Raw genomic sequence first — 24,426 nt, forward strand, 5'->3', positions numbered from 1 at the left:
TGTTATGTGTTTGGACCGCCTGGTCCCCGTTATCAATCTGGCCGCTGCATTTTGCACGAGCTGCAGTTTCCAAACTCCCTTTCTTTCAGAAAAATTACTCTCAGATTCAAAGAGCTCATTTTTTAAAATCCAAGGGGATTGTCTATTATGGCTAAATAGTAATATAATATCCTTATTATGGTGAAATTTGTATTCCATATTCTGCTAGTGGCTTTCATGAGGCATATGAGTTTTTTTTACTATGGCACAGAAACCTCCTTTCTCATATTTAATGGTTTGTGTAAGTGACTTTGTTCCTTTCAGAGTACCAATTTTTCTTATCTTCTGTGTGTTTATACTTTCTAAAACTAGACAGAAAAAACAGATACAGTGAGAGAGAGAAAAACAGAAAAGAAAATAGCCATCAAAAGTAATAATTCAAGTTAATGGCTGTTTCATCAGAATATAATTTAATCATAAGCAAGCTTTTCATGGCAGAGTCAATATTTTTCTTGAGAAGGCGATCTCACTCAGACACAGAGATTCTTGCAATGGGACTGGGGGCAATATTTTTGCCAAATTATGGCATGCAGCTGATTGCTAAATAAGAAATGCCCAATGAAAAGATCCTTTCCACCTTAGAAATGTTGTGCAGGCACATTGTCTGGTAATGTAGAGGAGGTTGTGTAGGTGATGAGGATTTTAATATTTATTTGATCAGTAATTTTTTCCAGAGTTAAAGAGCTCCACCCAAGTCATCATCAATAAAAGCAATAAATGTAATTAAAATAACAGTTTGTTTCTCATTTAGGTGAAATGAACAATAAATGCAAAAATATGGGACCTTGGGACAAAAAGAAATATATGTCTGGCAGCAATAACAGATGGCAGGGCAGGGCTACTCACCTGACCTACATCTGGCTGTGAGGTCAGTATGGTGCAAACTCACAGACAGGAGTGCCAGATTGGCTCTGCTGACACAGTTGCGCTATGCCTACCTTACTACCATGCCTCTTCCCTCTCTGTTCTGGTCTGCTGCAGCTACTCAGCCAGATGGAGGTCAGGAGAGTGGTGCAACCACACTGTGTAGTCAGCTGTTGTCTTACAGTGAATGTCTACCATTTGGTGTCATTGATCATATGTGAATGTTGACAATCCTTGATGAATTTTGTGAATGTTCAAAGACAAGATGTGTATTTCTCTGCTTTTGGGATATATGCCAGTGAATGCTGACACTCACAATGACTATCTTATCACTGACTTCCAGTTTTTTTCTGGTCTCATTTAAAAGTGCTGTTTTTGACCTATTAAACCCTGTATGGTTAGACCTCAGCATCGAAAGAAACACCTTTTGCTATATGTACTACCCACACCTTAAGATCATCAGTGAGGCCTTTCTCCAAGTGATCTCTCAATGCGGAGAGTTGAGGCTGCAGGGGACAGACCCTTTTCGGTGATGTCCCTGTATATAGATATTACCGTAAATATGGTAAGTGCAGGTTTATTAAAGTATATATGGTAAGTGGACTGAGTGAGAGGGGGGAGTACATGGGCTAGAATGCTGTAAAATGCTGTATGATGATTGGCTGAGCGTTTGAGTGGCTGAAGGTATAAATGAGAGGATGACAGTTAAGAGAGGGGGTTGTTTTGGGTTGTGAGGAGTTGAGGGTGTTGTGGGTTGGATTGCATTAGGCTGGTATTGAGGCAGATATATGACTAGAAACATAAAGAGTAACGCAATATATGAAACCATATGCTTGTTAAATATACCTTAAGTAATCTTGTTATTTCCTGGTGTTTATAAATAAATATTTTCTTAGTTTACCAAAAGCCTGATCCTTGGCTGGGGCTTTCACAGACTAGAAGGGTGGGCAGGGTATTTACCAAGGTGGAGAAACAGTATCAAATGGTGGCAGTGGTGAAGAGATAGTGTAACATCATCAAGTATCCAGAGCAACCCAGGGCTGTATGCTTTATAAACACAAAGATACAGGGGGGTTGTGGCCTGCAAGTGCACCCAGACACAAAGTAATAATAAGCCAGAAGGAGACCAAGGCAAAGTCTCAAGGCAATCTTGTGAAATAGGGAGTGTCTGGTGGTGCTGCCTAGCAGTGGGATATTGTGAGATCTGTGCTAGAGCCGGTAAGAACCATTTAAAGACCAGCACCCTTAGGTGGGACTGTGACAAGGTGGTGACCACAGGCAGGATCCTAGCAGGTGGTGCCTGAGGTGGGATCCTGACAGGAAGGGTCCTGACAGCCCCCCAGCTGTGGAATGCTCTATCTAGAAAAGCTCTCCTGGTGCCTACTTTACTGTGTCCTACTCAGAGTCGTTTGTTCTAATTCTCATTTTATTAGTGTGATGGTTGCATCCAAAGTGCTTCATAAACCTGTCTACTGTGACTCTCTACTTTCCCTAACTAACTATCCTACCTAGACAGTCTTTGCAGCGTGTGAGGAGAGTTGACTCAGCACTACAGTCCGGAAGGGCACCTGCTTAAGTAGGGAAGGTCTTCACATGTAAATGACGGCTTCACCAGAGTTCCACCCTCTGAAAGTCTATCTTCTCGCACCTGACGAGGGGGGCGAGGCTCCGACTGCCCATCCGACAGCGGGGCTTCACTAGGTGACTGTGTGACCTCAGGAGGTGGGAAGCAAGTTGGCAGGAAGCAGGTTGGTTGAAGTGACAGGCAGGGATTCCAGCACGGGTGGGGTTGGTGTGTGCGAAGGGTCACTTCCAAACAGCTGAGGCGGGGAACTTGCAGGCGGGGCTGGACCTGCCTCGGTGGGGGTGTCAGCCGAAGAAGCCTGTGGACTGGCAGTCACCCCCTCTGCCAGTGCCCCCAGGGGACCTCATCCTCATCTGACTCCTCTCCCTGATCTAGCTCTCCTTGCGCCTGGGGTGCAACATCATCCCCCCTCCATGCTCCATTTCCCTCCACCCTCCTGGGCTTGGGTTTGTCCGGGTAGGTGTTGTGGAACTCTCTCACCAAATCTGGCACATGGACGTTGTCAGCTGACTCCCACGAATGCTCTGTCTGATCGTACTCCTTCCAGTGAATCAAGTATTGAAGCTGCCTTTGACACTTCCAAGAGTCCAAAATTTGCTCCACTTCATATTCCTCTTGACCATTCACAGCAATGCGGGGCGGAGGCACCTCTGGTATCCTGTGAGGATTGAGAGGATGCTCTAGGGTAAGCTGGGAGCAATGAAACACCGGATGTATCTTGAGGGAAGGTGGCAACCTCAGACAAAAAGCCACTGGATTGATCTGAGCCTCAACTTCAAAGGGACCCACCTTTCAATCTTCCATTTTATGACATGTAGGCAAATAACGCTTGGACAGACACACCTTGTCTCCAACATGGATTTCGGGGCCCTCTTGTCAATGTTGATCGGTGACCCTCTTATAGTCGATCTTTGCCCTCTCTAACTGCTCCTTCAACAACTGCTGCATCTCTTGAAGCTCCTGCACGAAGTCCTTGGCTGCCAGCACGATGGGACTGGCGTGTGGGGTGGCGAAAGCTTGAGGGTGATATCCCAGGTTGGCAGTGAATGGGGTCTGTTGTGTAGTAGTGTGCAGCGCATTGTTGTAAGCAAATTCTCCAAAGGGGAAAAATGAGACCCAGTTGTCTTGCTGGTAATTGACATAACAACGGAGGTATTGCTCCAACGTGGCATTCACTCTCTCAGTCTGACCGTCTGTCTGCGGGTGATGGGACAATGATAGTCTCAGTTCACTCTGCAGAAGTTGCCACAAGGAGTGCCAAAAGCTACCCGTAAATTGCAGGCCCCGATCTGAAATTAAGCTGTCTGGCAGGCCTTGCAACTGGTAAATGTGCCCCACATACAGCTGAGCTGTCTCCCATGAGTTTGGAAGTCCTGTGCATGGAATAAAATGAGCCATTTTAGTAAAAGCATCCACCACCACGAACACCATCGTTTTCCCCTGAGAGAAGGGAAGGTCAGTGATAAAGTCCATAGTCATGATCTGCCAAGGACCCTTGGGTATATGGAGTGGTTCTAAGAGTCCTGCTGGCTGTCCTGTGATTTCTTTGGCTCTGGCACAGGTGAGGCAAGACTGGACATAACTCTCTAGCTCCCACTGTCATGGCCCCGTCAGGGGACTCCTCAGATGAGGACGACTTGGGAGTAACAGCAGCAGACCCAGGAGCAGCAAGAGACACGGAGGAGCCTCCTGAGAATCCAGCTCCTTCTGCCCCTCAGCTGCAGAGCACCCCAGGGACAGCAGAGGCCCTGCAGCCAGACACAGACAGTGAACAGGATACTCCCCCCTCACCTGCAGAACGTAGACAGCAGAAGGTCAGGCAGAAGAGAGGCAGGCCTGTCTCCTTAAGGCCCAAACACTGAGGGCTCACACCTGCTGTCAACCCTGCTCTTTATAGGCACACCTTGGCTGCAGCTTGTTGCTGACTGCAACGTCAGGCGTGGCTCGTGTATACCTGGTTTCCCTGCAGCATCTCTTGGACTGACCCCTTGGCAATTGATCCCGGACCTCTACTGACCTCGCTTCTGGACTTGTGACTTGGCAAGTACACTTCGGACAGGCCTGGCCCTTATCAGATCCCCTCCTCCTAGACCTGGCAGATTTATGGCCAGACTGCCGGCTAAGGACTTTGCTTCCCTGCCAACCACCCAGGAATTTCCAGCCCCCACCGGCACTGCTGACGCAGTGTAGAGCTGACACCCACTTCATCTGGGGCCACCAAATGCCTCTGGCAATCATTTGCAAGATTTTAAAAACTCCGGAGTGCCCAGCGGTGAGGGAGTCATGACATTGATGCAGGACCTTGGCTCTCACATCCCTGGGGGGCACATACATAGTGCCATAATGGTGCAGCACCCCACTTCAGTGTGAAACCCTCTACGCTTCCAGGAGGCTGCCCTTCTAGTTCAGTGCAATTCCCCATGACCATTCTTGTGCCGACTGCAGTTCCTGGCACACCCATGCCACCATCTTCTCTAGGGGTATAATCAATTGCTACAGTCTCAAGGATGAGTTCTCCAGATATTCTGGTTTGCAGGACTAGAGCGTCTGCCAGCTTGTCCTGTGCCTGGGGAATGTATTGGATTTTGAAATGGAAGTGAGCAAAAAATTGAGCCCAGTGCACTTGTCTCTGGTATAACTTACGGGCGGTGTGGAGACTCTCCAGGTTTCAATGATCAGTGCGCACCTCTATCTTGTGCTGCGCCCTTTCCAAAAGATGTCGCCAAATTTCAAAAGCATCCTGGATGGCCAACAACTCTTTTTCCCACACAGTATAGTTTTGCTCGGAACTCATCAACTTCATTGAAAAGTATGCACATTATTTATTTATTTATTTATTATTTTTAAAACTTATATACCGCCCGACTAGCAATAGCTCTCTGGGCGGTGAACATAGATACAATAAAATACAATATAATACAAAAACATCAGTCTAAAATCAAATTTCACAATCTAAAAACAGCAAAGGCTAAAATCAAATTACAAACATTACAATCATTAACAAAAAATTAAAATGCCTCGGAGTAGAGAAAGGTTTTAACCTGGCGCCGAAAGGATGATAGTGTCGGTGCCAGGCGAACCTCCTCGGGGAGACTATTCCATAGTTCGGGGGCCACCACTGAGAAGGCCCTTGATCTTGTCACTGCCCTCTGGGCCTCCCTATGGATCGGGACCCGGAGGAGGGCCTTCGTAGCAGACCGTAGTGTACGAGCCGGTTCATAGCGGGAGAGGCGTTCCGACAGATATTGAGGTCCCGCGCCGTATAAGGCTTTATAAGTTAATACCAACACTTTGAATTTGGCCCGGAAGCGTATTGGAAGCCAGTGCAAGCGGGCCAAAACAGGTGTTATATGGTCAGACTGCTTCGTTCTTGTTAGCAGTCTGGCCGCCGCATTTTGCACCAGCTGTAGCTTCCGAACCGTCTTCAGAGGTAGCCCTACGTAGAGCGCATTACAGTAATCCAAACGTGAGGTTACCAGAGCATGTACTACTGATGTAAGATCCTCCTTACTCAGGTAGGGACATAGCTGGGCTACCAATCGAAGTTGGTAGAACGCATTCCGTGCCACCGAGGCTACATGAGCCTCAAGTGACAGGGAAGAGTCTAGAACGACTCCCAGACTACGAACCTGTTCCTTTAGGGGGAGTGTAACCCCATCCAGGACAGGATATGTATCCACCATCTGATTGGAAAAACCATTCACCAACAGCATCTCAGTCTTATCAGGATTGAGTCTCAGTTTGTTAGTTCTCATCCAGTCCATTGTCGCGTCCAGGCAACGGTTCAGCACATTGACCGCCTCACCTGAGAAAGATGAAAAGGAGAAGTAGAGCTGCGTGTCATCAGCGTACTGGTGACAACGCACTCCAAAACTCCTGATGACCGCACCCAACGGCTTCATATAGATGTTAAAAAGCATGGGAGACAAAACCGAACCCTGCGGGACCCCACATTGGAGTACCCACGGAGTCGAGCAATGTTCCCCAAGCACTATCTTCTGGAGACGGCCTGCCAAGTAGGAGCGGAACCACTGCCACGCAGTGCCTCCTACTCCCAACTCCGCAAGCCTCTCCAGAAGGATACCATGGTCGATAGTATCAAAAGCCGCTGAGAGATCAAGGAGAATCAACAGAGTTACACTCCCTCTGTCTCTCTCCCGACATAGATCATCAAACAGGGCAACCAAGGCCGTCTCAGTGCCGAAACTGGGCCTGAAACCCGATTGAAATGGATCTAGATAATCAGTTTCATCCAATAGCGCCTGGAGCTGGTCAGCAACCACTCGTTCCAAGATCTTGCCGAGATATGGAACATTTGCCACTGGTCTGTAGCTGCTGAAATCCTCTGGGTCCAGGGAAGGCTTTTTCAGGAGTGGTCTCACTGCTGCCTCCTTCAGACAGCCAGGGACCACTCCCTCTCGCAAGGAGGCATTTATCACTTCCCTGGCCCAGCCAACTGTTCCCTCCTTGCCAGTTTTTATTAGCCAAGAGGGGCAAGGATCTAGTACCGAAGTGGTTGCACATACCTGTCCAAGCACCTTGTCCACGTCCTCGAACTGAACCGACTGAAACTCATCCAACAAAACATGATAAGACTGTGCACCAGACACCTCACTAGGGTTAACTGCTATAAAATGAGAGTCTGGGTCCCAACGAATGCGTAAGATCTTATGCTGGAAGTGCTCAGCAAACTCATTGCAGCAGGCCACCGAAGTATCTACAGTGTCCTGAAGGCCTAGATGGAGTAGCCCTCGGACAACTCTAAAAAGCTCCGCTGGGCGGGAGAGAAATGCCTTAATAGTGGCGGCGAAATATTGTTTTTTCGCCGCCCTCACCGCTCCTATATACCGCTTGGTGAAAGCACAAACCAGCGTATAGTTGCATTCATCAGGAGTTCGTCTCCATCTCCGCTCAAGCCGCCTCCTATCTTGCTTCATCACCCTCAACTCTGCAGTATACCAAGGAGCTGAATGAGCTCTGCAAAGGAGAGGGCGCGCAGGAGCGATCGTGTCGACAGCCCGGGCCATCTCCGCATTCCACAGATTAACCAGGGCTTCAACAGGAGCGCCGGTCCTATCAGCCGGAAAATCCCCCAGAGCCCTTTGAAAACCTTCAGGATTCATTAGTCTCTGGGGGCGGACCAATTTAATAGGTCCCCCACCCTTGCAGAGGGAAAAGGTCGCTGAAAGTCTAAACTTCAGCAAGCAGTGATCTGTCCATGACAAAGGGAGAGATGTAAAACTCCCCACATCCAGATCACTATCCCCATGTCCAGTAACAAAAATAAGGTCGAGTGTATGCCCCGATATATGCCAATGGCCATGTCCGATACATCAGTCTCCACCACGAAAGGGCATGTAGAGTTGGCGTGTTGCAGTATGGGTTCAGAGGCAAACCAAACATTCAACTCCTTGAAGGCTACTTGCGCGGCATCAGTCCAGTGGAAGGGACTTGAACCCTTCAGACAGTCCTTGAGGGGCACGGTCTTGTCGGAGTAATTAGCAATGAACCAATGGTAGTAGGTGGTGAACCCCAGAAACCGCTGGAGATCCTTCTTTGTTTTGGGAGGCTGCCACGTGAGAACGCTGTCGACCTTGCCTGGGTTCATCTCCATTCTGGTGGGAGAAATGTGGTACCCCAAAAAGTCCAACATGATTAAATCAAAGCCACACTTCTCCAGCTTGGCGTAGAGGCAATGTTCCCTGAGATGTTCTAACACCGCCCACACGTGCTCAGCTGGAGGGTCCGAATAGATGAGAATATCATCCAAATACATGATCATGAACCAGTCCAAATAGTCCCTAAATATGTCATTCATAAAACTCTGGAAGACCCCAGGGCTATTGGATAGACCAAACAGCATGACCAAGTACTCAAACTGTCCATATCAGGTCTTGAAGGCAGTCTTCCACTCATCCCTCTCCTTGATTCATACCAGATTGTAAGCCCACCCCTCAAATCCAGCTTGGCCGACCGCAGTCGCTCCAGCATCTCTGTGATCAGTGGCAAGGGATAGCTGTTGGGAATGGTGATCTTGTTCTACTCCCGGTAATCATTACACAGGCGTGGCTCCCCACTCTTTTTAATGAACAGCAAAGGGGCCCTGGCCGGAGACTGGGACAGTTGAATGAAGCCCCTCTTGAGATTAGTTTCCAGGTATTCCCTTAGTGCCACCAACTCTGGTTCCGACAAGGAATAGATCCACCCTGAAGGGATGTGCACCCCCAGCATCAGATTTATGGCACAGTCGTAGGGTCGGGGGGGGGGGAACTGATCGGGTTCTTTTTTGTCAAACACTCCTCATACTTGTCAGGCAAGATGACTCCCTCCTGCAGTGCAACTTCCGCCACGATGTCGAGGGGAGTATTCTTCCACGGTTGGCAGTGCTGATGGCAATACTCCGAGGTAAACACCACCATCTCTTCATCCCAGAAGATCATGGGATTGTGCTCAACCAAGCAGGGGATTCCCAACACCACTGGGAAACAGGGCAGGGACGCCACATAGAATGAGTCTCTCCACATGTCCTGGGATTTCCATTCCCAGTGTCTCCATTACCCTGATAGCTGTTCCTGACTTTAAGGACCGCCCATCAGTGGTCTTGATGGACAAGGGCTGCTCAAGCATCTGAGTGGGCACACCATGCTCCTGGGCAAAACTCCAGTCCATAAAATTTGAGGAGGCCCCACTGTCAATCATGGCGCTGACCTGGAGACTTTGCCCCAAAGGTAAAGTCAACCGGGCGGGCAGGTGAAGGGTGGTCTGTGACGGGAGGGGCTGCTGGCAAGGCTGCAGTGTTTGGTTCGCTCCCAACTCTTTGGCCTCTGTGAGAACTGGGATTTAGAGTTTTCCTGCACTGGAGCTCTTTCTTCTTTGGAGGGAGATCCTTGGGCCAGGTGGCCACCTTTCCCCCAGTACAAACACAACCCCTCCCTCCTGTGCTCCTTCTCCTCCTCTGACAGGTGTGGTCTAGCCCCTCCGATTTGCATGGGCTCCACCCCTGACGAAGTCAAGGTTCCCACACTAGGCGCAAAACAGGCATGGGGGAGAGGTGTGTGAGCCTGGGAACGTGGGATTTCCACTCTGCACTCCAAGCGGCCACCTTCAATCCAGCTGTCTATCTGCAAGCATAACTGGATCAGCTCTGTTAGGCTGCCGGGTGGGGAGGTGCATGCTAACTCGTCCAGCACCTCTGTGCTAAGTTGGTTCCGGTAGAAGTACATCAGTGCAGGGTCATTGTAATTCACCTCCTGGGCTAAGATGTGAAACGTGTTAATATAAGCCCCCATGGAGCCTCTCCCGTTTCAGGGCTCCTAGCTGTCGAGAGACTGTCTCTTTACGCTGAGGGTCATGAAACATCTCGGTCATGGCTGAGATGAATATGGTATACTGAGTCAGGACAGGGTCGTTTCTCACCAAAAATGGGGTAGCCCATTTGGCCATTTCCCCTTCCAATAGGCTGATGATGAACACCACCTTCACATCATCATTCGGAAACTCGGCTTGTTGTACCTTATGTACAGCTCATAAGGGCAAGGGACATGGCAGATTGGTCACTCTGGCCACCATAGCGAGGAGGTAGTCCCACTGGCGCCTTGACTCGGGCAGATGGCACAGCCGCTGGTGCTGTGCCTCCTTTGGCAGCTTGGTTAAACAAGGCTCGAAGGTTTTGATTCTCAAGCTGGAGATTCTGGGTTTCTGCACGGAGATTCTGGACTTTGGCATGCAAGGCTTTGACGGTTCTCTGAAGTCCCCCTTCAGCGCTGCCACTGGCCTCCATGGTTTTGGTCATGGGAGTGTTGGTGAAGGGAGGTGACGGCTAAGTCAAACTGTCCTGCCCAGAGTCGGAGAAACCAGACTGAGGCAAGGCTTCTTCTAATTCTCGTTTTATTAGTGTGATGGTTACATCCAAAGCGGTGCACTTCATAAACCTATCTACTCTGACTCACTACTTTCCTTAACTATCCTACCTAAACAGTCTCTGCAGTGTGTGGGGAAAGTTGACTCAGCACTAGAGTCTGGGAGGGCACCTGCTTAAGTAGGGAAGGCCTTCGTGCATGGCGAGGGGGGGGCAAGCCTCCGAAGCCATCCGACAGCGGGGCTTTGCTAGGTGATGGTGCGACAGCAGGTTGGTGGGGAAGCGTTTGAAGTGCCAGGCGGGGATTCCGGCGCAGGCGGGGTTGACATGCCAAAGGGTCACTTCCCAACTGCTCAGGCGGGGAACTCGCAGGCAGGGCTGGAGCTGCCTCGATGGGGGTGTCAGCTGAAGAAGGCTGTGGACTGGCAGAGTTCCCCCCTCTGCCAATGCCCCAGGGACCTCATCCTCGTCTGACTCCTCTCCCTGATCTAGCTCCCCTTGCGCCTACGGCACAACACTGACTACATGTCACCTGTTCTTCAGGCTTTTTGAAACATGCTTCCATTTTTAATTAAAAGTATGTAAGACTGTTATTAATAATTTTAATTCATGATATGACTAGGTATATTGATAGTACTTGCTATTAGGGTTTATTCTCTTTGCTGGTTATCGATTATATTGTAATATTTTTGATGGTAGTACATACATGTATTGTCTTTTAAAACTGGTTTAAATTCTCTGTACATCATTATGGGACATTTAATAAATATAACTAATAAACATTTTCCCAAATTCAAAAATTTGTCTGGAATTGTCAACATACATATTTGTATGTTCACTTTCACAAAATATCAGACATTCACTGTAACACACAATGTTGCCTTCCCACATTCTCAACCCATAAATGAATGGGCATTTCCAGCTCTGTCCTTCTCTTCCTTCTGTGCTAGTGATCTGGGTCATTTCCCCATCTTGTGTGCAAAGGGAACCCATTGAGTTAGCCAAAGAATCATGATAAAGGAATAAAATAAATGTAATAAGAAGAAAGTTGCCTTGATACAGTCCTCATGTGATCATGGCCATTAGGCAATTTGGTTCTTTAGATGAATAGCTGTAAAGGAACGTTTAGCTAAGAGTGGTGGTGATTAGAAACTGTTGATTTATTTAAGCTGATTTGGCTAACTGAAGTATTTTTCTGTTGTATGTATGGAATATATTCTAAGATTAACCATTGGCCTCCTTAAACAAAGAGATCCAGAGCATCTCCAGCTACTTTGATTGACCACAATGTATTTAAGAGCAGATGCAGAAACAGATGCTGGGAGGAGTTTCAATCTTTCCTGCCAATCTTCCTGTTTTGTTTTCTATATTTAGTATGGGGAAAGTTCATACCTGTGGCCATTAGAAAAGAGGCTACAATCTGTTTTTATAAAGCTGTTTCATATTCAAGGCAGTGAGTGCATGTTAAGGATTTATTTTATTTACTCCCCGCATGAAACAAAAAAGGTTATCCTGAAGTTCGGGGTAGATTTCATATTTCAACCAAGCTTTGCACATATTTCAAGCACCGTCTTTACAATGCAAAATATTTGTGTTTGATCCATTGTGCAGTCATAGTATATCTATTTTCTCTCTCTTTAATAGTTTAGAAAAAAGGGGAAGTATGAAGTGCCAGCAAGTTGGGAAAAAATAGTTGATGGCTAAGATCTTATCTTGGAATTTCTCACCTCTCTTGCCATATTAAGCTTAGGCAAGAAACACACGCTGAATTGCTAAAGGACAAGAGTTTGGAAAGGTATTTTAGCAGTTTTGGAAATTGTGCTATTGTGGCCAGTGCTATTGCTAAACGTATACAATAATAGTTTACTAGTTTTCTCTTTGTGTTCATTTTTATCCTTTCAATGGGAAATGTTTAGCATACTGATGACCTGAGGGGCTGTCATGGCCCTGTCAGAGGACTCCTCAGATAAGGATGACTCGGGAGTAACAGCAGCAGACCCAGGAACAGCAGGAGACACGGAGGAGCCTCCTGAGAATCCAGCTCCTTCTGCCCCTCAGCTGCAGAGCACCCCAGGGACAGCAGAGGCCCTGCAGCCAGACACAGACAGTGAACAGGATACTCCCCCCTCACCTGCAGAACGTAGACAGCAGAAGGTCAGGCAGAAGAGAGGCAGGCCTGTCTCCTTAAGGCCCAAACGCTAAGGGCTCACACCTGCTGTCCATCCTGCTCTTTATAAGGCACACCTTGGCTGCAGCTTGTTGCTGACTGCAACGTCAGGCGTGGCTTTGTGTAGACCTAGTTTCCCTGCAGCATCTCTTTGACTGACCTCCTTGGCAATTGATCCCGGACCTCCACTGACCTCGCTTCTGGACTTCTGACTCGGCAAGTACGCTTCGGATAGGCCTGGCAGATTTACAACCCGACTGCTGGCTAAGGACTTTCCTTCCCTGCCAAAGACCCAGGAATTTCCAGCCCCCCCTGACACTGCTGATGCAGTGTAGAGCTGACAGTTTGCAGTCAGCCCAAACAAAGCAGGCAACAAAGGAGTGGGGGAAGTGCTGACCATGGAGCAACTCCAGCAGGAAAACTTGCTCCTGCGCTCACAAGTAGACCAGCTGCTGTTGGCCATCCAAGGCTTGCAAACCCAGCTAGCAGCAGCCCCGCCCCCTCTCCCTACAGGGAGAGCCAAGTGCCCTGTGACTCTCCCAGAGAAATTTACTGGGGCTTCCAACCAGCTCTCAGCCTTCTTGGCCCAGGCCCAGCTCTTCATGGAGTTACGCCCAGAGGCCTTCCCAGATGATAAGACCCGGGTGGGATTCTTGATTAACCTCTGCACCGGGGTGGCAGCTAGATGGGCCACGCCCCTGCTCCTCGAGCGGAGCCCCGTGCTCAATGACCTAGCCGCCTTCACCAGAGAACTGAAGGCTATGTTCAAGGACCCAGTCCAATCTGCCACAGCCAACCGCCAGAAACGCAGGCTGCGGCAAGGCTGACGCCCCTTGGGGGAATATGTAACAGACTTTCGTCTATTGCAACAAACCCTGGGCTGGAACGAAGCCGCTCTCATGGACCAGTTTCAGGAGGGGCTGTCGGATGAGCTCCTGGATGAGCTAGCTAGGGTGGAGCGCCCTGGAACCCTGCAAGCCCTCATACGCCTGTGTCTCCAGATTGACGGGAGGCTGGAAAGCAGGCGTGCTGCCAACCGACCCCGGCCAGTCTACAGAGCATCAGCCCCAGTGGCTGGGCCCTTGGAGCCTGTCGGCAAGGACCCTACACCCCTGGCAGAACCGATGCAGCTGGGAGGGGCTCGGCCACATCTCTCTGCGGCCGAAAAGCTGCAACGCCGGCAACAGGGCCTCTGCCTGTATTGCGGGGCCCCAGGACATTTTGCAGCCCAGTGTTCCGCGAAACGACCCACAGCCCCTGCCTCGGGAAACGCCCATGCCCTGGCCTTCACAGGCCCCTGAGCCGGGGCACCCTCATGGTTCAAGGGGCCTGCCACCTCAGTTCCTCACCGCCCAAGCATCTGACCGTGTTGATCGCACTGACAGTCCCTGGAAGGGGGACCCTACAAGTACCCGCCATGCTGGACTCAGGATCCACCAGCAATTTTATGGACGTGTCCTTTGCCAAGCTCCACCGGGTTCCTAGTCAACCCATTCACCGCCCCCTCCTGGTGGAGACTATTGATGGCCGGCTTCTCGCCTCAGGCCCTGTAGTACAGGAGACAGTGCCGCTCGACATGGCCCTGGGGGAGCACGAGGAAAGCCTCCAGTTCTACCTGGCTGCCGCACCCCACTTCCCGGTCGTGCTGGGCCTGGCATGGCTCCAGCGGCATGACCCCATCATCCAGTGGTCCACGGGCCGACTGACCCTTGGATCCCCCTATTGCCAAGCCAACTGCTGGAGGCCGAAGGAGCGCATCCTTATGACCCAGGAGGCAAGCTCCGTGCCAGAGGCCTTACCAGAACAGTACCGGGAGTTCGCAGATGTGTTTGGGAAGCAAGAGGCAGACCAGTTGCCGCCCCATCATCCTTACGACTGTCCCATTGCCCTGCTCCCCGGAGCCAAGATTCCCGTGGGCCGGCTTTATTCCCTGTCAGAACCCAAACTGGCAGCCCTCAGAGAGTTCCTCGACAAGAACCTGCGCCGAGGGTTCATTCGCCCTTCCATGTCCCCTGCAGCCGCCCCTGTCCTCTTTGTCAAAAAGAAATGTGGGGAACTCCGGCTGTGCAATGACTACCGCGCCCTCAACCAGATTACAGTTCGGAATCGCTACCCTCTGCCCCTGATCCAAGAACTGTTAGAGCATCTGCGGGGCGCTTGCATTTTCACCAAACTAGACCTGAGAGGGGCCTACAACCTGGTGCGTATGCGGGAGGGCGATGAGTGGAAGACGGCCTTCCGCACCCATTATGGGCACTTTGAGTACACAGTGATGCCGTTTGGCTTGTGCAACGCTCCTGCCGTCTTCCAGCACTTCATGAACGACATCTTCCGGGACCTCCTAGACCGCTTCCTGGTGATCTACTTGGATGACATCCTGATCTACTTGCGGAACCCCTCGGAACATAAGGAGCATGTTCAAGCGGTGCTGCAGCGTCTGCGGGAGCACCGCCTCTTCGCCAAGCTCGAAAAATGCGCCTTTGACCTCACGACCGTGGATTTCCTAGGCCATCGGATCTTGCCCTCGGGTATCCAGATGGACCCCGCCAAAATTGAGACCATCCTCCACTGGGCAGCTCCGCGAAGCCCCAAAGATGTGCAGCGCTTCTTGGGCTTCGCCAACTATTACCGCCGGTTCATCTCCCACTTGTCCGAACTCACCACACCCATATCAGATCTGCTTCGAGGCAAAGAGAAGTTTGTTTGGACCGAGGCCGCTCAACAGGCCTTCCGGTGCCTCCAACACGCCTTTACATCTGAACCCATCCTCCAGCAACCCGACCCTGCCCGACCTTACATAGTGGAGGCCGATGCATCGGATAAGGCAGTGGCAGCAGTCCTACTTCAGCCGGTGGGGAGCAAGCAGTCCCTGCTCCCCTGTGCGTTCCACTCCCGGAAACTCAATGCTTTGGAACAGAACTACACCATTTGGGAGAAGGAGTTACTGGCCATCAAAGTAGCCTTCGAGACCTGGCGTCATCTCCTGGAAGGGGCACGCCATCCAGTCCAGGTACGAACAGACCACTGAAACCTGGAGAACCTGCAAAGCGCCCGATGGCTGAACCAACGCCAGATCCGGTGGTCCCTGTTTTTCTCCCAGTTCCAGTTCACGGTCACCTACCTCCCTGGCCGCCGAAACAACCTAGCAGACATGCTCTCTCGCAAGCCAGAATACCGAGCCGAGCAGGTCGATCGCCCCCTTCGCCCAATTCTTCACCCAGAGAACTTCGCCGCTACCCACCAGCCACAACCCCTCCTGGACCGGGTGCAGGAACAGCAGCAAAAGGACCGCTACGCCCTGGCCCAGCAGCGAGAGCTCCAGTCAGGGATGCCCGCCCGGGACAGCCCCTTTTCCTTGCAGCAGGGCCTCTTGTATCACCGGAACCGGTTGTACGTTCCCCTGGGAGCTCTGCGGGGAGAGGTGCTCCACCTCTGCCATGACAGCCAGCCAGCAGGGCATTTTGGAATGTATAAAACCCTCCACCTGGTCCTACGGGATTTCTGGTGGCCCCGGGTCCAAGCGGACGTCAAGGACTATGTAGCGGCCTGTGATACCTGCCAGTGAGCCAAGAGCCACCCCGGCAAGCCCCCGGGGCTCCTGCTCCCACTGCCTACCCCCCCGGGCCCTGGCGCTCGGTCTCCCTGGATTTTATCACGGACTTACCGGCCTCCCGGGGAATGACCACCATCCTCGTAGTCGTAGACCTGTTCACCAAGATGGCCCATTTCCTCCCCTGTGCCGGCCTACCCTCTGCCCCAGAAACTGCGCAACTGTTCTTGACCCAGGTTTTCCGGTTACACGGCCTCCCCGACCACCTGATCTCTGACCGAGGAGCCCAGTTCACCGCCCGGTTCTGGCAGGCCCTGTTTCGGGCCCTGAATGTCCAGATCCACTTGTCCTCCGCCCACCACCCTCAATCAGATGGACAAACAGAACGTACCAACGCCACCGTCGAACAATACCTGCGGTGTTACACCTGCTTCCAACAGGACAATTGGGTGGATCTGTTACCGCTGGCGGAGTTCGCGTATAATAACTCTGTGCATGCCTCCACACGCCAGACCCCGTTCTTTGCCTCTTACGGCTACCACCCCCGATTCTTCCCCTCAGTGCGACCCCCGTCGCCGGTCCCCGCTGCGGATGTCATGCTGCAGGAGTTGCAGGCCCTGCAGGCAGTCCTGAAGGAGCAGCTGGAGCAGGCCAAGGACGCGTATAAGTGCTTTGCTGACTGCCACCGCCAACCAGGCCCGCCGCTGAAGGTAGGCGACCGGGTATGGCTCTCGACCAAATTCCTGCGTTCGCAACGGCCGTCTCGCAAGCTGGAGGCTCGGAATGCAGGTCCCTTCCGGATCACCCAGCAAATTAACCCGGTGGCGTTCCGGCTCCAACTCCCTGCCTCCTTCCACATTCACCCTGTCTTCCATAGATCACTGCTGACTCCCGCTCTCCCGCCTCACCCCTTGAGTAGTAAACCGCCGCCCCCGCCGCCGATACAAGTCAATGGGGAGGAGGAATTCGAAGTGGCGCAGATCCTGGACTCCCGGAGGCATCGGGGCCGCCTCCAGTACCTCATTGACTGGCAGGGGTATGGCCCTGAGGAACGCTCGTGGGAAGATGCGGCGCAGGTGCATGCCCCTCGTCTGGTCCGGCGCTTCCACCAGCGCTACCCGGATAAGCCGGGCCCCGGCAGGAGGCGGAGGGTTGGTCGTGGGGTGGGGGATAGTGTCATGGCCCCGTCAGAGGACTCCTCAGATGAGGATGACTTGGGAGTAACAGCAGCAGACCCAGGAGCAGCAGGAGACACGGAGGAGCCTCCTGAGAATCTAGCTCCTTCTGCCCCTCAGCTGCAGAGCACCCCGCTTCTGGACTTCTGACTCGGCAAGTACGCTTCGGATAGGCCTGGCAGATTTACAACCTGACTGCTGGCTAAGGACTTTCCTTCCCTGCCAAAGACCCAGGAATTTCCAGCCCCCCCTGACACTGCTGATGCAGTGTAGAGCTGACAGGGGCCTTGTCATTCTTCTTACTAAGCTTGGCTTCTCTTCCTGAATATAAAATATCATCTCTGTGGACTAGAGTTGTTATAGGCCCTAGGAACTTGATGTGGTGGTTTGCTGTTGCTTACCACATCACAGTACTGAGGTCATATTATGATCTCCTGACGATTCTCTCAATAACCCATAGCCACCGTTCTTATCTCATTGATTTCTGCCTTCCATTGATTCTGATAGGGACAGCTGCTCTACATCAGGTTCTCAACAGATTTTGCTGCCCTCTCCTAATTCTGCCTGTGAGTAGGCAGAGTTTTCCAGGATGTGGACGTGCAGAGGGAGCCCATCTCCTAAACCACCTTTCTACAAAGTCCACAGGTGGGCAATACTTTGATTAGGTCCAATCAAAATATCACAACATTCTGTCAGACTTTCAAGTTCTCCAGCTTGCCACTATGTTGTGACATTTGGATTGGTCCTAATAAAGGTATTACCCACATGTGTCTCCCTCTATGAACCTATCCGGACTTTAAGATAATCTGGTGAGACCTTACTCACTATTCCATCTTTTTCGCAAGTTCTTCTTGTGAAAACACAGAATAGGGCCTTTTCGCTGGCTTTCCGCAGATTGTGGAACTCCCTCCCCAGTGAGGTTCGATTGGCCCCTTCGCTTTTGTCTTTTCGTGCCCAGGTGAGGACTGTTTTATTTAGACGAGCTTTTAATTGAAATTGACAAATATTTTTATTTTTTTCTTGATTTTTAATCATTTTAAACATCTTAATCTGTATGATTACTGTTTTAATTGTTTATGGTTCTTAATTGTAAGCCGCCCTGAGTTCTCCAGAAGTAGGGCGGGGTATAAATATTATAAATAAATAAATAAAAATAAATGTGAATTTCTCCCCCCACCTTTATGGATCAACATGGCTATCTTTGCTTTTTCTACAAAGTGCAAATATTCAGGGTAAGGAGGTACTATGAGTTCATGACACCCTGTATGTTTCTATGTATATATTCAAAATAAAATTCCTAAAGGATAGATGTGTTTCATTTGCTGCAGAAAAAGCAAGGCAGTTTTAAAGACTAGCCAAATGTTATTTTGACAGAAACTTCTATGGGCCAGTTCTCACATAACCAGATGCGTGTAAATGGAAAGTATATATATTTATATACGTGGGTACAGATAGGAGGGAAGGATGACCCAGGGTGATTATCATGAGACTCAATAACATTATACATTTGGAAGGACAAACATTGGATTTAATATTTTACACTATGTGCTAAAAACAATTTGATATGAAAGTATCATGGCCAGGTTGCAACACAAATTCACATCTTCCAGTGTCCATACAGGAGTGGTGAATAGTAAGGTTGGTCTTCCCCAGAGATTAAAAAATCAGTTGGATTCCATAACACAATGGAAGATATTTCTGCTGACTTCAACAGCTGCTCTGTTAATGGCCTTGTTATCATTATTTTAGTATTGTATATTAAGCTTATAGATCCCTTTACACAAGCGCTCAAGGTGACTTACAAATAATAGTCACCTTAACAGTAGTAGTAGTAGTCTAGTTTATTTATATACCACCTTTTGACCACAAGGCCCCGAAAGCCACTAACATCAATACTCATTACAAAAGAAATAAACAATAGAAATACAGTACATAGAGTAGATCAATCAAAACAATATTTAAAAAATAGCAGATGGAGTTTCTTGCTGGTAATGGAAGGGTCCAGATATGTGCTGGACACATTACTTGACCCAGCACATAAACAGGACAAAATAAGGTGGTTTAATTTACTGAGAAAAATGGCTCTCTTGCTGTCCAAATTTGCTACTGGTATTATATTTTCATATCCACAGTTATCAGGAGTAAGGCAGTATTGGACCAGTTTAGTCTGTTTGGTATTTGGCAGTTTCGGCTCATAACCTTGGTCAGGATTCCTGGATCTTTTATTAAAATACAGAATGCAGCACAGGAAAAACAAGACAATTAAAAGCGAAGCACAATTAGAGATAATCAAATGATAAAAGCAATACCTCCATTCCTTACTCTAGGTCTAACCATCAGACAGCCCCAAAAGAGGGGGAGGAATATACCATCAGCAACTGCTACTGCAAAACAACACAACAACAAAAATAATGCCAGGGAGAAGAGAAATGTCTTTGCTTAGAGAGCAGCCAAAAAAATGTCAGTGTTGATGCCAGGCAAGTCTCCCTGGGGAGAACATTCCACAGACAGAGGCTACTACTGACCCAACGCTGCCAAATGTTCTTTCCAACTGCTTCACCCCATAGGTGTATTTGGGTGACAGACAAACCAAGGTGAACAAAGTAGAAAAGAAAATTATTAGAGCAGGGGCAGCTCTGATTATACTAATGTGTGTGCCAGGTAAAATATTATTTATTGCACAGAAGAATGGAAAGGACTCTGCATCCCTATACAGCAGAGATGGAGACACTTTTTTGCCTTGTGGCCTAGATCCAGTTGTGATCAACCCTGCACAGGCCACATTTGAGATGTGGGTGGGGATTTGGCTGCACGTGGCTAGAGAAAAAAAGCCTTGTGGTCTAAATTAGGATTCCTGGTCGACCATATTTGGCCTGTGGGCCAGCAGTTCCACAATCTGCTGTAAAAGAAAGGAAATTAGGAAAGACTTCTGAGAAATTAAGTAAGAGTGAAAAGGATCTAAAGAATCACTGCCTCCCAAATAAGACTGCCTGTCATTTAAGGTGATCCTAATGAGTCCCTTTGAATGTGCCATGACTTTTTGAGGTACAATTGGTGTCCATGCTTGAGAGTGCCTTCTCTGTGGTGGCACCCAGCAGATACAATTGTCTGCCATGGGAAATAAGGTTGTGTTCTTTGCTGGTATTCCACCATCACTTGATTTTTTCCCCTTCAAGCTTTGATTTTTTTGCTGGTGGCTGTTTTCTGGGTTTATTGATGCTTATCCATTGTTTAATAATTATTTTTATATTTTGCGGTTGAATTATTTTTATATTGCCTTTATTGTTATTAGCTACTTCATTTATTTCTATTTGTAAGGGGGAAAGTATGATACAAATGTTAGTATAAGCATAGAAGTAAGTTTGAGGGCAGGCTACATATAACATGTCGTATGGTTTTGTCTCCTGATAAAGAGTATTTTTCTTAATGAAAAGCAGCCTTCGGGGCAGCAATTGAGAGCAGGAAGAGCTATGGAGGACAGGGCTGCTTCCATCTTCCATACTGAAATGTGGGAACCAGTAGCTTTTGTCCCACAGGTAAAAAAGCATCTTGGAGGGGGTAATTTTGAGTGGACAAACAGTGGGAGGGGAATTGTTAGGAAAACTCTTTCCCACCACTCTCAATCACAGCCTCCAATGCTTCTTTTCACTAAAAGCAACAAAAAATGGAAAAGAATATCACAACTAGTTCCTCTGTTTGATTATAAGTCAGGACATCTGTATAAGAGACAGGAGCAAACTGTGGCAAGATGCTGCTTATGTTCCAGTCCAAGGACCTATCAGATATGACAGTATTGTCCTGATTGTCCACACGCCAGAAAATATTGCTTGTTACTTTTAAGGTACTGAAATCCCCAACTTTCCTCTTCTTGCCTTTGTTGATCCTCGTCAATTTACCAACTGAGAAGAAGTCTTTCGATATCAAGCTGCTATGCGGAAGACGTTACTGGATACTGAAAGCCTCATTCGACGACTTGCACCTATATTTGATGAAAACTGGCAATTTACTACTCTAGGACAGATCATTAAAATGAGAGTCTGCCCTAGAAGGGTAAACCTTTTTCTGCCTCAAGAAGTGTTCAAATTAATTATTAATTACCACAGAAAGCTGTTGGGTTAGCATCACCTTGTGCTCAAATGATGACTTCAGAAAGAAACACAAAAAGTTTTAGACCATTGACTTAAAAACGGAGTAAGCAACTATATGAATAAAATAGTTGTGAAAGGTACTGGGATTTTGTATTGGATGGACAGAGCTCCAAATGGACACAGGCCCCTATTCCCAGCAGACCACAGCAAGCACAAACAAAGCTGTGATAAGGATGACCCACATGAGATTTCTGCTATGCAAACCTCACTGAAATGAATGGAATCATGCAAGAGCACCAAAACAGCGTTCTTGCATGGTTCCCATTCATTGCCGTGGGGCTTGTGTTTAAGAACAATCATTTTCCCTTGTAGTTGAAGTCTCTAAATCAGTGGTGGCACCAAGTTTGAGTGGGCCCTGGGCAAAGTGCCCTCTTCCCTCTTCCCCCGCCCCACAGTGACGCCTTAGGTCCTCAATTGAGCTTACTAGATGGCAGGGCACAGTAGGAGCAGGCAGCATGTGTCAGGGATGGCTGGTGGTGGGCAGTAGTAGCAGCAAGACAGCTGGCACTGAAAGGAGCAGCAGCTTCAGCCTCCTAGTATTCCCTCAGCCTGGTGCTGGGAAGAGAAGTGGACCGCCAGGTGACTGTCATCTTCATCTTCCTAGAATGCCTCTGGGTCCCAATATAGCATTGCAGGGGGAAACTGTATTGAGGGTAGGGTGCGGAGGCACTGGGGGTACGGAAGATAGTGATGGCTACAGTTGTCTGGACCAGTGCTTCTCTTTCTAAGCTCTGTACCCTATGTATTAAACTAAACTAAAAAAATTAAAAGCAGCCCAGCATTTGCCTCACTGTGCTGTGTGCTGACTCCAGGCCTGCTTCTATGTTCCTCCATATTAAAAACCCATGCAAAGGTTGCTTTTCAGTGTTAATAGCAATGTCATATTTAGCACTGTAGGCAGTTCAAAGTGCTTCATGTACATTATTTTGTCATTCTTACAACAACCCTTTAAGGTAGGTTAGTGTTGTGCTACATTGCAGATGGCAGCCTAAAGCTGAGAGAGAGAGAGAGAGAGATTTCCCCCCAGAAGGCCAGTTAATTGAGTTCATGGCACATTTGAACTGAGGACTTCTTGATTTTATAGCGGTGTCTGAGCTTTAAGGCCAGAAGTTCACTTCCATCTCCACCACCTATCCAAACAATCCTTCAAAACTGCCATGGGAGGTCAAAAATTCATATGGCTGCCTTTCCCAGTATCATCATTTGTTCTCTGTTGCAGACAAATGGAAATATCCAAAATGCACTGGGACGTGCAATGCATGAATAAAAAACAATGTGGAATTCTAACAGCTACAAAAGAGTGGGCAGAGTTACCACCCACTACCCAAACAGCCATGAATTTGTCTGCCATCCTCTCTGGTTAAAGAAAAAGAGAGAGACATCTTTCCTTTGGCTTAATTACACCTAATCTCGGTGACAGCTGAAACACAAACCTAAACAGTCAATCAGAGAAAAAGATACACAAAATTAAGCACTTCACGCAATGTCCAACCCTTTCAATCTTTATTAATACTTTAATTATATTAATTACACAGCCGTTTAGTGCATTTGCAATTTACAGGGAGGTGGGGGAGAGAAGAGATGGAATAAGGGATTCTAGTAGGTAATGAGTCTGCATAGACTGAGGCTATGCTAAAATTAAGATTATTAGCAAAATGTAAAGTAGCAGTGATTTGTATAAATAAATAATTCAAGTTTATACTGTTCCACCCACCCACTCATTCTTTTTCTGCAGCAAAATGTTCTAGCATGGGCCGTTTGTCTTCCCTTTGAACAGCAGATTAATTCTTAAAAAGCTGGGCTGCACATTCAAGCACAGCAGGATCATTTTGTTTGTACTAATTTCTCTTTAATGTTTTTAATCTGTGGGGGCCAATGAGCACCCCTGCCCCAGGGTAACTAAGTTTGGGACAGGGACTAGAGGCTTACAGACAGCTGGAGAGGTAAGGTGGCCATGTGCCCTACTTTACAGAAGTCAGTCCTCTGCTCCATTTGAAAGGCTGTCTGGTTTGAGCCTGGTTTAAGGATATCTTACTATATTATATTTTTCTAAGCATCACACAACCTGTGAACACTTCTGGACAGGTGCACACCTATGCAGAAGTATTCATGAGTCGTGTGATGCTGCAAGGCAGGATGGCGGCAGATGGCAGAGGCAGCACGCAAGGTGCCTGGCAGCGGTTGGGGCAGCGGGCAGCTGAGCGAGCAAATGAGAGGGGGGGCAAAGGCGGCTGTGCTGGCTGGCCCTGGCCTCGGGTGTGTCAGTGGGTGGTTCAGGGGGGGAGAGCGCTGGTAACCTATGTGGGAGGGAGGGGGGCTAGTGACCCATGTGGGGAGGGGGGAGGGAGCCAGGGGGAAGGAAAGGCATGGTGGTGACCTGTGGGAGGAGGGAGAGAGGGCTGGTGGCCCATGGGGGGAGGGAGGGGAAGTAATGGTCACCCTTGGGGCGGGGGAGGGAGGGGAGCACTGGCAACCCATGGGAGGGAGTGCTGGCAACAGTAGGCTGGGTTGGTGAGTAAAGCAAGCAGGGGCAGAGTCCCTAGCAAGAACCAAAAGGAGGGAGAGCTGGGGCTGTGAAGTTTGCCCATCAACAGTTAGCTCCTGGACAGCAGACTGAGCAGGCTCACAAGTCACCTGGCCACAGCCTTTCCTGCTATGATGAGATGTCATGTATATCTATTTGATTTAAATAGAAGTTATGCTGATAATAACGTAAAGGATTTTAATTATTTCTGAAAATGGATCTATACATATTCCCATTTCTAGCTGCTGCCACCGTCCCACTGCAGCCACCCCACAAAGTAAAACCCCAAAAAAGTTTTTTAAAAAGAAAGTTTACATGCAGGAATTGCCAAGCGTGTAGCACTGAACCTCCAGCTGAGTTCTCAGAGTAGTCTCCTTTTTGGGACCTGATGGACATCTTAATGTTTTGCTGAATGCCACAGTTGTGGCTCACTGTGTTCAAGAATCATGGTCTCCCTGTCTCATATGATAATTCCATCCTTTCTCTAGGGCAGCAATTCCCAAACTTTTTTCCCCA

General features: G+C 48.9%; 1 protein-coding gene across 2 annotated transcripts in view; it reads left to right on the forward strand.

The window, feature by feature from the left end:
* Nucleotides 1-24,426, forward strand: part of LRMDA (leucine rich melanocyte differentiation associated) — a 1,400,324-nt gene that overhangs the window by 1,052,310 nt on the left and 323,588 nt on the right. The window contains exon 6 of one of the 2 annotated variants that reach the window (XM_061634876.1): nt 12,263-12,331. The exons of the other annotated variant lie outside the window; for it this stretch is intronic. Within the exon in view, the coding sequence (XP_061490860.1) occupies nt 12,263-12,316 (54 nt within the window). The 3' untranslated portion in view covers nt 12,317-12,331. Of the gene's footprint in view, nt 1-12,262; nt 12,332-24,426 lie in introns of those variants that run through there. 2 annotated transcript variants of the gene reach the window in all.

This window comes from Rhineura floridana, chromosome 7 (genome assembly GCF_030035675.1).
Source record: "Rhineura floridana isolate rRhiFlo1 chromosome 7, rRhiFlo1.hap2, whole genome shotgun sequence".
NCBI classification, from domain to species: domain Eukaryota; kingdom Metazoa; phylum Chordata; class Lepidosauria; order Squamata; family Rhineuridae; genus Rhineura; species Rhineura floridana.